General features: G+C 42.0%; 1 protein-coding gene across 1 annotated transcript; it reads right to left on the bottom strand.

The window, feature by feature from the left end:
- Nucleotides 1-12504: 12504 nt before the first annotated feature.
- Nucleotides 12505-13612, bottom strand: LOC307195600 (spindlin-1-like; the record flags this gene model as incomplete). The annotated part of the gene is made up of 1 exon (XM_079939819.1): nt 12505-13612. Exon 1 carries the CDS (start codon nt 13294-13296, stop codon nt 12505-12507), a length of 792 nt encoding a protein of 263 aa, XP_079795945.1. The 5' UTR covers nt 13297-13612.
- Between the last annotated feature and the right edge of the window lie 392 nt (nt 13613-14004).

Raw genomic sequence — 14004 nt, 5'->3', positions numbered from 1 at the left:
TGACTTAAAATACATGATCAGGGCTTATTTTGCATAGCATATAGTTTACCCCTTTCAGGTGATTTTTTTTTAAAGTAAATTTACCCAGTTGTGCAACCATCAGCAAAAATCTGCTTTTAGAACATTTTCATCATTTTTCTAACATACACGTTTACTGCTCATCTCCATTCCCCACTTCCCCCCCAGCAACCAGGAGTCTACTTTTTCTTTATATCTTTGCCTTTTCTAGATATTTCATACAAATAGAATCACATAACATGTGGTCTCTTGTTCCTGGCTTTTTAAATTGAGCATAATGATTTTGCCATTCATCCATGCCACAGTATATTTCTGTAGTTTGTTCTTTTTTCTTTTTTTAAACTGCTAAATCCTATTCGATTGTATGGATATACAGGTAAATTGACTCTTAAGTACTCACTACAAGTATTGTTTCAATGAAGCATATACGCTAGAAGAAAATCAACCTGCTGAAATTTTAGTTGCACCAAAAATGTATTTCCAAGATAAATTTTCTAATGGAAATAGAACGTTCATTTTATAATACTCTGTCTAATCCATCACCAACCTACACTTTCATTTTTAAAATAAATATTCATTGAGCTCATGCCAACTGCTGTGCTAGGTTTTGGTGAACCGGGCATGGATAAGACATGATCATTGCCCTACACAAACTTGTATTTTTATGGGGAGTCAGATCTAGAACATAAAAGGAAGCAATGAAAACGCTTGGGTGCTGGTGGGATGTCAAAGTAGGCAGACTTAAAATCCTAAATTGGAACACTTATACATTTTAAGGTTCTTTTAAATTCCTGTTCCAGATTCATGATAGAAAATAAATGACCCCATTGGGCATAAAAACAAGTCATTTTCAGGGTCTACAATTAAATTCTAGACTAAGAGCATGACTTTCATGACTTTGATGACCTTGGAAAAAGTCGCACAAACACTCGCTTATCAGAATATACATGGGGGAAGGCACGAGTGACAGGCACTTCTCTTTGTTGACCCAGTATCCATACCCCTCCTTCTCTATTAACAGAACCCAGATTTGTTTGGGTAGTAGTAGAAGTCCTTTGATTTCAGAAAGGAAAGGGTCTACTCTTAATCCCTTGGAATGAATTGTGATTATTCTAAACCAATTATTCCTCTTGGTCCAGGGATGACTGTGTGATCCAGTTTTGGCCAGTAAGATGCAAAGGGAAGTCTGCAAGGTGACACTTCTGGGAAAATTTTGCTTTCCCTTGTTCTTGCCTAGAATGTGGATGTGATGTCTGTAGGTGCAAAAAGCATTGGAGACCAAGAGACAAACAGCACGAGGATGAAAACAAATAAGCTGAGGAAGATAGGTCTGGAAAGATGGAAGGAAACATGGTCCCCAATGATGTCACTGAGCAGCAGCATGAGTCCAGACTGCCCACTTCCAGAATTCTCATTACACAAGAAAAAAACAAAAAAAACCAAAAACTTATTTGTTTACATTTTTTTGTGCATGAATTTTTTCTGTTACTTGCTGCCAGAAGCATTCCTAGCTGGGAGAGTAGGCTTGTCAGATTCTTAGATGTTTGGAAATTGAGACGAAGGGTAAATACATTTGCTGACAGAATTTAAATTTTAAAAGTTTATTCACTTACTTATTCATCCACTAAATATTTATGAAATATTTACCAGGTACTAGGTCCAGGGCTAGGTGGGGGGCTGAAATGCTATTAAAAAGGTAAAAGTCTCTAGGGAGTAATGTAAAAAATATGCCATACTGAGGTCCAGCACAGCCAAGTGCACAGACAGGATGGAAGTGACCTTGCTCACTTGAGGATCTAATGCAGAGTCTCGGCCATGAGTCCAGCCCAGACCCAAGCTGAATACAACCGCAGACTCTGTTCTATGAACTGAAGCAGGAAGACATTATCTCCTGTTCACTGCTCTGATTGGTAGGGCCTTTCTAGAGCAATGTGCTTACCGTGCTGGTCCCTCGTTTCCAGGACATTGACAAATAGACAATCTGGAATGATTGTGCTGATCTAGCCTTAGGGAAAAGAATGGGTGTTGGGAGGTATGAGAGTGAGATCCAATGCCTGCCTCTGGGTGGGCACAGACCTCCGAATGGTCCACCTGGCATAGCAAAGCTCACGTCATTGGACACGACACTGATATTGAAAGCTAATTATGTGGGTGTCGCTCAAATTGTTAACTGCATTGTGAGGGAAGTGTCCAAGCCTCTATAATAAAAGCGTATTAAACAATTAACCAATCAGCTCTTTCATTATTATGTATTGTCTAGAATGTGGAGGCAATGTCTAAAGAATTCTGTTCTCAGTTCTTATTAATCTAGAAGTCTCTGGGGCCTTAACACTCTTATTGCCTCCCTCAGGCTTTGGGTCAGGATCACTTTCTTCTCTCTACAGCAGCTTCTTTTTGGCAGTGGTGGAGGGGGTCCTTTTTTTTTTCTTCCTGTATAGTGGGCCTCCCCTTGGTTTAATATTCAGAATTATTATATATTCATGATTCAGAAAAGCATTGCAGAGTCAGATTCCTCTTCTGCTTTTGTGTACACATTTGTGATCTTAAAAAACCCTTCTTTTTCACTTCTGTGTCTTTTACACATTCAGGGCATTTTTTCACATCTTAGAGTCATTTCATCCTGTATCTATCTCGTTGTCAGGTAAATCATCTTAAAACCCAGTCCTGATCATTTTCTTTCCCAGAAATCTTCAGTGCTTTTCAATGGCTTACAGGAACCAGCTCAAACTCCTTATTCTTGCATTTACGAAATCATCTAATCATGTCTCAACTTCCCTTTCCTGCCTTATCTCACACTATTCTCCTAAAAAGTCTTACTCAGGTTAAGTTGATCTTCCTGGTGCTTATCAAATGCCTTGCGTTTCATTTTTTTTTTAATAAAAAACTTTTAACATGTTTTCTGCCTCCATTTTTTGTGTTGCTCTATTTTTTCCAACATCCCTGACTATTATCCAAATCCTAGTAATTTTTCCAGATGCAACTCAAGAAACCATTTCTCCGTAAAACCCTTTCCGGCCTCCTGCCTAAAACCCTGGTTCTCAAAGCAGTGAGGGCCATTCCACTCTGGGACACACTTTATTTGTTGATTAGCCTGATTATTTACTTTTTATAGTTGCTATTTATGTTTGTATATTTTCATGCTAATTCTCCACAATGAGAGACCAGGAATGCATCGTACACTGTATATTTCCCTCAATATAGAAAGTGTCCTGTGTGTAATAGAACTCTCCATGTGGCTGAATTCTAGAGCTGGAGGGAGATTTGGAGAGCTGACGAGTTGGTTGATAGATTAATGGACTCTGAACTAAAGAACACTTTAGACCTTTCAACCTAGCTATATACTCAAAATAACTGATTTTGACTAAGTGGCTTTTATTAGTACGTATTATTGAGGCTGATTTATAAAGAAAGATGTATAGCATGGATGAACAGTTTGATACAAAAGTAAATCTAAGACATGGCTAAAATTAACCTGTAGAGAAATCTTTCCACAGTCTGATGGTCTTGTCAAAATTTAAAGTTTCATCTTCTGATAAAGACTAATGCTCCTGATTCTGTATTCAGTGAAACCCCAGACTGACGATTCCTCATGGTTTATACTTACCACATGCAACACCACGGAATACCAGCAGGTGGCGCTGCTTCTCTGCAGAAATTTTTTGTGATCCGCTCAACAGCCTCCCTCTCATTCGCATCGCTGCTACAAAGGCCTGACCCCGAAAAGCAATTTGAATATTTTACATTAGTGGAAATAAGAATTGCTTACATTTATCATATGTTCCCTGATAAACAAGGGTTTCAAAAAGTCAGATTTTTAAAAATTGCTTTCATTTTAATATTTCTGACCCTGAAAGACCAGGTTCCTCGTTATTATCTCTGAACACTTCAGATCTTATAATCAGTTGAGGACACTGAGAGGACTTGAGAAGGCATCTAGGATCTTACAGCCCAGATCCCTGGGCAAGGTCATTCAGAGTCAAAGGCAGAGCCCGGAGTCAAACACAGATTTTCTAGCAGTCGCTTCGCTGTCCCATCCTGTCTCGGCCGTTAGCATGCATCAGGTATGCCTAAGTGCAATGTGACAAAAGCCAACCTCCATCTCATTCTGAGGAGCTGCCGGGTTCATCCCCAAATAGGGGTGTGTGTGTGTGTGTGTGAAGAAAAGGGGTTCTGTACCATGTTCTGTCTCATTCTTCTTTGCAGCATCTGACCCGGGGTAAGCCCTCAGCAAGTATTTTTTGAATGAATGAAGTATGGAAGGAAATGAAAGAAAGGAAGGAAAGCAGGAGGAGAGGGAAGGATGGGAGGAAAAGAAGAAGAGAAGGAAAAGAAGGAAGGGAAAGAAAACAGAAAAGGAGGAGAAGAGGGCGGGTGGGAGGGAGCCCAGAGACTTACAGCATAGCTCACCACCTCTGACATCTGGTAGATGCTGGGGTGATTCACCTTGGTTTAGAGCACTTGGAAGAAATAAGATGGAGAACAATTTCTGGCCAACTGGGTTATTTTATTAGCTCTTATTTCATTCTATTTTGCCACAGGCAATACATTAAAAGGTGAATTCAGTGGTGTGTACATCTCTGTGAGGATACATCTCCACCTGCCACTTGTGTCACATCTGGCAGCTGTGGGCAGGCATCAGGCAGCGCCCCATGTCCCCTCTGCCAGCCTCATGGGAACTGCCCATTCATGAGGGCAGATGGGGGGGTGGAAGTTTTTGGGAACAAGTCCATATTCAGAGCCAGAGAAATTTCAGGAAATCCAAACACATGGTTTTATCAGATACATGTCTAGAATGAGAATTATCGCTCTAAGTGGAAGCAGAGCATAGAAGTTGTGGCCCAAGACAGGAAGTAAGGCCTCTCCTATTTCTGACTCAAAGTACTGGTTTTTCTTTCTTGTGATTTATCTCACTCTAGAGGCAAAGCCTAAATGCTGAGTTTTCTTTCTGTGATTTTCCTTTAGACCCAGTCCCTCCATATGGATTTCATGTCTTATGCCACGGTTCTCACTTGACCTAGTCAGCCACCAAAAGTCATCTAGCCTATGTTCCATTCTTAACCTTGCTAGTTGACTAAATAAATTAATCTGAAGTGATAATTCTTATCTTAGAGGATATGTGATTTTAAAAAATTTTTTATTGAAATACAGGTGATTTACAATGTTGTGTTAGTTTCATGTGTACAGCAAAGTGATTCAGTTATATATACTTTTTTAGATTCTTTTCCATTATAGGTTATTACAAGAGAATTGAATATAGCTTCCTGTGCTTTATAGTAGGTCCTTGTTGGTTGTCTACTCCGTATATAGTAGTGTGGATATTTTAATATCAAACTCCTAATTTATCCCTCCTCCTTGTTTCCCCTATGGTAACCATAAGTTTGTTTTCTATTTCTTTGAGTCTATTTCTGTTTTATAAATAAGGTCATTTGTATCATTTTTTAAGATTCCACATAAAAGCAATATCATATGATATTTGTCTTTCTCTGTCTGATTTACTTTACTTAATATGATAATCTCTAGGTCCATCCATGTTGTTGCAAATGGCATTATTTCATTCTTTTTTATGACTAATAGTCCATTGTGTATATATACCACATCTTCTTTATCCATTCATCTGTTGATGGACATTTAGGTTGCTTCCATGTCTTGGTTACTGTAAATAGTGCTGCTATGAACATTGGGGTGCATGTATCTTTTCAAATTATAGTTTTCTCCAGATATATGCCCAGGAGTGGGATTGCTGGATTCCCCACTACATGGCATGCAGGGATCTTAGTTCCCCGACCAGGGATCCAACCTGTGCCCCCTGAAATGGAAACGCAGAGTCTTAACCACTGGACCACCGGGGAAGTCCCTATTTTTAGGTTTTTAAGGAAACTGCATACTGTTCTGCATAGTGGCTGCACCCATTTACATTCCCACCAACAGTGCAAGAGGGTTCCCTTTTCTCCACACCTTCTCCAGCTTTTACTGTTTGTAGACTTTTTTGTGTGTGTGTGTGTGGCATGCGGGCCTCTCACTGCTGTGGCCTCTCCACTTGCGGAGCACAGGTTCCGGATGCGCAGGCCCAGCGGCCATGGCTCATGGGCCCAGCCGCTCCGCGGCACGTGGAATCCTCCCGGACCGGGGCACAAACCCGCATCCCCTGCATCGGCAGGCGCACTCTCAACCACTGCGCCACCAGGGAAGCCTCGTTTGTAGACTTTTTGATGATGGCCATTCTGTCCGGTGTGAGGTGATAGCTCATTGTAGTTTTTTTTTTTTTTTTTTTTTTTGTGGTACGCGGGCCTCCCACTGCTGTGGCCTCTCCCGTTGCGGAGCACAGGCTCCGGACCCGCAGGCTCAGCAGCCATGGCTCACGTGCCCAGCCGCTCCGCAGCATGTGGGATCTTCCCGGACCGGGGCACGAACCCGTGTCCCCTGCATCGGCAGGCGCACTCTCAACCACTGCGCCACAAGGGAAGGGAAGCCCCTCTCATTGTAGTTTTGATTTGCAGGACATATTTGATTTTTTAAAAAAATACATTTATTTATTTATTCATTTTTGGCTGCGTTGGGTCTTCGTTGCTGCGTGCGGGCTTTTCTCTAGTTGTGGCGAGTAGGGGCTACTCTTCATTGTGCTGCGTAGGCTTCTCATTGTGGTGGCTTCTCATGTTGTGGAGTGTGGGCTCTAGGTGTGCAGGCTTCAGTAGTTGTGGCTCGCAGGCTCAGTAGTTGTGGCTCACAGGCTTAGTTGCTCCGTGGCACGTGGGATCGTCCTGGACCAGGGCTCAAACCCATGTCCCCTACATTGGCAGGAGGATTCTTAACTACTGCACCATCAGGGAAGTCCCATATTTGATTTTTAATACAGGCCTCCTGGAACCAAAATGCTTATCTCAGGAGTTAAATCTATTCTGCCAGTGGAGATTTCTGGCATTATATAATGTTATGAGGGAGGTGGGTTTGAATCACTCCTGTATTCCATTTTGATGCCTTCCAGTCATACCACCTGGGCAGCCATATGTTCTTGCAAATGCATGAAGAGGTTGTATAAAAGAAAGCATTCATTTGGCAAACATGATTTGCCACGCGCTATGTTGTCAGGGACTGAGACACAAAGACCATGGGAAGGTGTGTCTGTGCCTTTAGAGAAGAGAGAGGCAAGGGGTCTGGTGATGACATGCAGAGGGCTGAGTGTGGGAAGAGAGCTGCAGTAGGTGGCAGGGGAGGGGATGGTGTTCAGGGCTGGTAGAAAGATAGACTGCAGCAAGTGGTAGCTGCCCAAGGCTGATGGACAGAGTGAGGAAAGAATCAAGAGTGACTTCTAGTTTTATCTTAGAAACCTGGTAAGTAGAATGAAGTGTACTAGGGGATGAGTCATAGGAGGAACCACAGTTACACAAAAGTGTGTATGTATGAGAAAACTGAGTGTGTTGAGGGATGAGGATGGTATATTTTCAGTTTAGGAGAGGAAGGACTTTGAGCCTAAATACAGGCAAGCCTCAGGTGACCTCACTGTTACCAAGGAATACAGAACATGTTACAAGTTTTTTTTTTTGTTTTTTGTTTTGGCACATGTAGGGTTTATTTTAAATGTCTTAAGGATAACGTTACACCATAATTACAAAAATTACTTACAGAATTAACAGATTTATATTGTTTATACTTCTAAATGCAGAGAACAGGGAACCATCTACACATTGTCTAAAATTAAAATTAAAAATGAATTCAACTTAGTAAGCAAGAGATCACTGAAGAAATCAAAAAGGAAATCAAAAAATACCTAGAAACAAATGACAATGAAAACACGACAACCCAAAACCTATGGAATGCAGCAAAAGCAGTTCTAAGAGTGAAGTTTATAGCAATACAATCCTACCTCAAGAAACAAGAAACAGGGCTTCCCTGGTGGCACAGTGGTTGAGAGTCCACCTGCCAATGCAGGGGACACGGGTTCGTGCCCTGGTCTGGGAAGATCCCACATGTCACGGAGCAGCTGGGCCCATGAGCCATGGCCGCTGAGCCTGTGCGTCCAGAGCCTGTGCTCCGCAATGGGAGAGGCCACAACAGTGAGAGGCCCATGTACCGCAAAACAAACAAACAAACAAATGGGACCTAATGAAACTTAAAAACTTTTGCACAGCAAAGGAAACCATAAAGAAGACAAAAAGACAACCCTCAGAATGGGAGAAACTATTTGCAAATGAAGCAGCTGACAAGGGATTAATCTTCAAAATTTACAAGCAGCTCATGCAGCTCAATACCAAAAAAAAAAAAAAATTAAATCCAAAAATGAGCAGAAGAACTAAACAGACATTTCTCCAAAGAATATATACAGATTGCCAACAAACACATGAAAGAATGCTCAACATCATTAATCATTAGAGAAATGCAAATCAAAACTACAGTGAGATATCATCTCACACCGGTCAGAATGGCCATCATCAAAAAATCTACAAAAAATAAATGTTGGAAAGGGTGTGGAGAAAAGGGAACTCTCTTGCACTGTTGGTGGGAATGTAAATTGATACAGCCACTATGAAGAATAGTATGGAGGTTCCTTAAAAAACTAAAAATAGAACTACCATGTGACCCAACAATCCCACTACTGGGCATATACCCTGAGAAAACCATAATTCAAAAAGAGTCATGTACCAAAATGGTCATTGCAGCTCTATTTACAATAGCCAGGACATGGAAGCAACCTAAGTGTCCATCAACAGATGAATGGATAAAGAAGATGTGGCACATATATACAATGGAATATTACTCAGCCATAAAAAGAAACGAAACTCAGTTATTTGTAATGAGATGGACCTAGAGTAATGGATGTAATTGTAATGGATAGACCTAGAGTCTGTCATACAGAGTGAAGTAAGCCGAAAAGAGAAAAGCAAATACCATATGCTAACACATATATATGGAATCTAAAAAAAAGAAAAAAAATGGTCATGAAGAACCTAGGGGCAAGATGGGAATAAAGACACAGACCTACTAGAGAATGGACTTGAGGATACGGGGAGGGGGAAGGGTAAACTGGGACAAAGTGAGAGAGTGGCATGGACATATATACACTACCAAATGTAAAATAGATAGCTAGTGGGAAGCAGCTGCATAGCACCAGGAGATCAGCTCGGTGCTTTGTGACCACCTAGAGGGGAGTGATAGGGAGGGTGGGAGGGAGGGAGACACAAGAGGGAAGAGATATGAAGACATATGTATATGTATAACTGATTCACTTTGTTATAAAGCAGAAACTAACACACCATTGTAAAGCAATTATACTCCAATAAAGATGTTAAAGAAAAAAACCAAAAAAAACAAATTCAAGCTTGAAAGGTGAGGTTATTTTGCCTAATTTTAAAATGCAAACACAAAGACCTCTTGAACCATACACGTTCGTTCAAACTGCACTCATGATGGAAAACACAAAAAATGCAGTATTTCCAAAACACCACACGCATGTTGGCCACAATAATTTTCTGTTATAATAATTGTTCCTGTCTTTGGAGAACTTTAATTTTTTTTTAAAAGACAAGCAGCTTAAGAATGTTTTCAGGTGCTACAATTTGTGACAATCAAAACAGTCTTCTAATGGGTCCACGGCATTCAGAGATCCAAGCTCAAGGCTCTTTGGGGTTTGGCATGTAAAACAGTAATAGAAATGAAATCTGGTCTAGAAGCAACTGTGATTGTTTTCAGAATTTGCAGTCCCTTCAAATATTGCATGATATATACAACTGGGAAACCACCTTCTGTTGGCACTGTACTTGCTTCATCATTGCATTTTTATCCTACAACCACCAGAAAAGCACAGTAGGCAAATATACAGAAAACTGAAAACAAAGAAAAACAAAAACAAAAAAAAACCCTAAGTATCTTTAACATGCAACTTCAGTTAGTTACATTGAACATTCTACTAGAATAACATGCAAAAAAGGATGGTCTGCTTTTAAGGTTTTCCTTTGAAGATTTTTGGGCACCAGACATCACACACAGGCAGGCATACACATGACACAATAATACTACAGCAGGTCAGTGAGAAAGGCCAATACATTTTATACAGATTCATGCCATGTTAAGTCCCACGATGAGAACGTTGGAAATTCACGTTGGATTCCTAGAACAAGGAACCAACATTCAGATACCAGGAAAAGGCAAGCCATGCACAGAGATCTGAAACACGAGCCTAAACGAAGCCTCAAATACTCAGATGGGAAGCAGAGTTAGTCACTGTGTGAGGAAGTGTGGTTTAATCCACTGAAAGAATAAAGGATGGGATAAAATGGAAAAACAATGACCCCCCTTCCCCTTCCTTTACCCTAAAGGCAATAAATGGAACAAAGATTAAAATAATGATGATAATGATGACATGGCACATTTGTCTAGAGACTGGCAGGTCATGTGGTATTCAAGTTGCCAAAGGTACTTGCAGAAAAACCACAGTGCAAGTCATTAAGTGATGCTAGAAATGTTCCAACTGACCCAACCTTCTGGATACTTCCAGAGAACTTTATTTTTCATCCCGAAGTCACTGTACGGTGTTTTCCTAGTGCACGCAGGACACACACGTGTCTGCTTGGGCTTGGGGAGCCAGGCTCAGCCTTGAGATTCACATGCAGGGACTCTTACAAGAGCAACCAGGAAAACAGGTGACAGATATGCAGCATGACCTTGTTCAAGCCGGGGAGGAGCGTCTCAGACCTGGGTACTCCCTTCCTGGAGAAGCTCAGCCCTGGCTGAACCTCCGGAGGCTCTGGGCACACTGCAGAAAACAGAGGGCTGTATTTATGGGGTGTGAGGGGTTACCAGCCAACAGCTCAAGGCACAGCCTTCCTGAAGGTGGAAATGGGCATCACACAAACCACTCACAGCCAGGCCTCGTAACTACAGAATCTCTAACGTGTTAAGTACGGGCACGATGGAGGTTGCGGGGACCTCTGGTGTTTGATTGACAGCGTAGGCATTTAACCTTCCCCCCAAATTTCAGGTCAGATTTCCAGTCTCCACAAGAGACTGGTTCCACGTACCGCCTTTCTCCCAGCTTTCAAAACGCAGGGGCTCATCCAAAACAAAGTGACAGCTGGCCATTTCGCTGCTACACCAACCACTTTTGCAGTTCTTTTTGGTTAAAACAACCTTGCAGGGATAAACCACAAAAGGAGTCTGTGGCTGGGGGCTGCTATCAATCACATTCACAGGCCAACGCAGGTGACTGACCCTGACGTGGCAGGGTCCACTCAGTGGAACGAATCCACGTCAACAGCACACTGACCGCAAGAAGATGCAGCACCACAAAAGGTGTCAGGGGATTTCAGCTGTTATTTGTCCAGACATTCTTTGTGGGGAAAAGCCAGGGAGAAAAAGCCTTCTGACCATAATCATACTATCAGTAAAATCGGAATAAAAATGTCCCAGAGGACTTGTTAGAAAGCAACAAAGCCATTCTTAAACTTACATTTCTAAAATTTATGTTCTCCCAGGAACTTACTACATACACACAAACCACTGATATACTGTTGCCTTTTAAATCGTGTACTAAAATCCAAATTACTGGTGTGTACAAATAATGGACGAAAAGTACTGCCCAAAACACACCTGCATTACACTATGTGGACCAAGTACCTGGGCTTTGACAAAAAAAAAAAAAAAAGTATTTATGATAAAAATTGTAAACAAAATTTTTACAAAGCTTAGAATCAAAGTCAACTTTTTGCCCAGATTTCTAACTGTTTGGTAAAATTCTAACATGGGTCATTAACGGTTCATGAATGATTCTTGTTTGGACTTTCTGGCTGAAAAGGTGCTTTGCACTTCTGACTTTCAAAACAAGCTGGATGTCCCGATGTGCTTTCTGTGCCCAAATTTAATTTTCGACAAACAGCAGTAATATACCAAATACGACTGACTTGGGTCAGCACTCATGCTGAACTGGAGAAAATTATTTAACCCCTGTCCCAATCCACAAATAAAGGACTGCCAATGAAGTGTGTGTGTGTGTGTGTGTGTGTGTGTGTGTGTGTGTGTATACAGATCTGTGTGTACATATATATAATACATGTATACACACAGATATAGATAGGTGTATGTGTTTTTATATATATATATATATATATATCCAAAAAGGCATAAACAAAAATATCAAACTATGCTTGCATTGTGGCAGCAGAATAAGAGAATGTTAAGAGTGAAGGGGAAAATTGATAAAATCTATTACAGTTTTAAATGACTCTGATACTAGCTTAACTTTTTTTTTTTTGCCAAACTTGCCCGTAACTCCCCTCCAAACAGACAGACTCCTTTTAAGAGGAAGGAGTTCCTTACACAAAATGTTTTGTGTTCACATATACCTATACTCTTCAGAACAAAACCAGTTCTGCTGGCAAACTGTGGGTTTGTAGGGACATTTAAGCTCTCATTAAAATGGAAAGCAATCAAATCTTTACATCTACGAACTGCATATTTAATATATTTCCATAAATTTGGCCAAGTTCGTGATGACATCTAGAATGTGTTCACCAAATCATAGACGTAAATATGGAAATCATCATCAAATTTGATGAAATAGACAGACGACAGTTTGGTCTCCACTTGACGGATGACCATGCCAGTCCTTTTAGAGCCATCTTTTCTGGCATATTCCACTTGTTTGCCTACCAGGCTCTCTAGGACTTCTCCTGGTTTCCTTTCTGCTGGAGATGAATCAATTGAATCAGGAATAATGTGAAGGTCACCTTCTTTATAATCATCTAAGAGCTGGTGCATGTACAAGACAGGATTGTTCTCATAGGTGATGTAAAACCATGTGTTCATGATGGGGGCGTGTGCTAGGACCATTCCCCTCCACTCCTCTTTAGAGCCATCCTGGGTCTCAAACATGTGCTTCACTGTTTTGCCAATCACTGTGTCGGCTAGGTGTGCATCATTGATTTGGGATGTTGCAGCTCTATCAGGGAGGATTTCAAGTGCACAAATTCTTTCATCTTTATTAAGTTCTAGTCCATAAACACAGTCAAATCCATCGTATTTTATAAGATACAAAGAAGGATTTACAGGCACCTGGTCCAGAACGGTTCCTTTCCACTGGGTGACAGGCTTGTTCCCCTCTTTCCACCCATGCCGAATCCTGCGGCCTAGGATGCTCCGCGGGGGCTGGGAAACAGGTGTGCTGGGCCCTACACCGCTCCGATGTTTTTTGTGGGACGTCCTTTTCTTCATCTTGCTTGCAGATACACCAGCATGGCCTGCATCAGCTCTGGACCGCTGGCCAGCTGTCTTCCCGAATGGAGTCTTCATTCCTCTGTACTTACGTGACCAGCAGAGCTGCTGGACCGGGATGAACGTTCAAGATTCGCCAATTTGAAACTTTTCACGGAATTTCAATGTTCTTATTAATCCATCATCCAAGTGTCTCTTTTACAAGTTCAGCAAAAATGTTAAATCATGACTTTGCGGCAAGGCCACGAAGGCCAACGTCCGCGGGTCCTCGGAGGCCAACGTCCGCTGTGCCACGGGACCGCGCAATCCAGCGGCGCGCTCCCGCCCGGGCTACCCGCCGGGAGGGCGCCGCCCCGCCCACTCTAGACCCCGCCCACTCTGCGCGTCGCGGCGTCCGCCCCGCCCCCGGCGACGCGCGCTGCGTCTCCTGACTACGCCGGCCTCTGCTGACTGGACGCCGAAGTCTTTATCATCGTCGCAAAAATTTCATTTATTAAAAGGTTGGTTTTCTCTTCACCCTATAAGAGGTCAAGTATGCCCAGTTCTTGCATTGCAAGCTCTTACGATTAAGGAAAACTGTACAGAGGAGGATCATGAGACAAATGAGCACACGCGGAGCCCAAACACTGAGAAACAGGAAACAGAAGCGGTCGATGGGGGGAGCTTTCCTCTGCCCTCGACACAGCCACCACTGGTGCCGGGATCAAAATGATGTCACTTGCTTTGTCCTCGACAGACGTTTGCAAACAAAACTTTTTAGCAGACACTTAAGGTCATTTGGGAGGT

This window comes from Stenella coeruleoalba (genome assembly GCF_951394435.1).
Source record: "Stenella coeruleoalba genome assembly, chromosome: 12".
NCBI lineage: Eukaryota > Metazoa > Chordata > Mammalia > Artiodactyla > Delphinidae > Stenella > Stenella coeruleoalba.
This window is presented reverse-complemented; position numbering and strand designations above follow the sequence as displayed.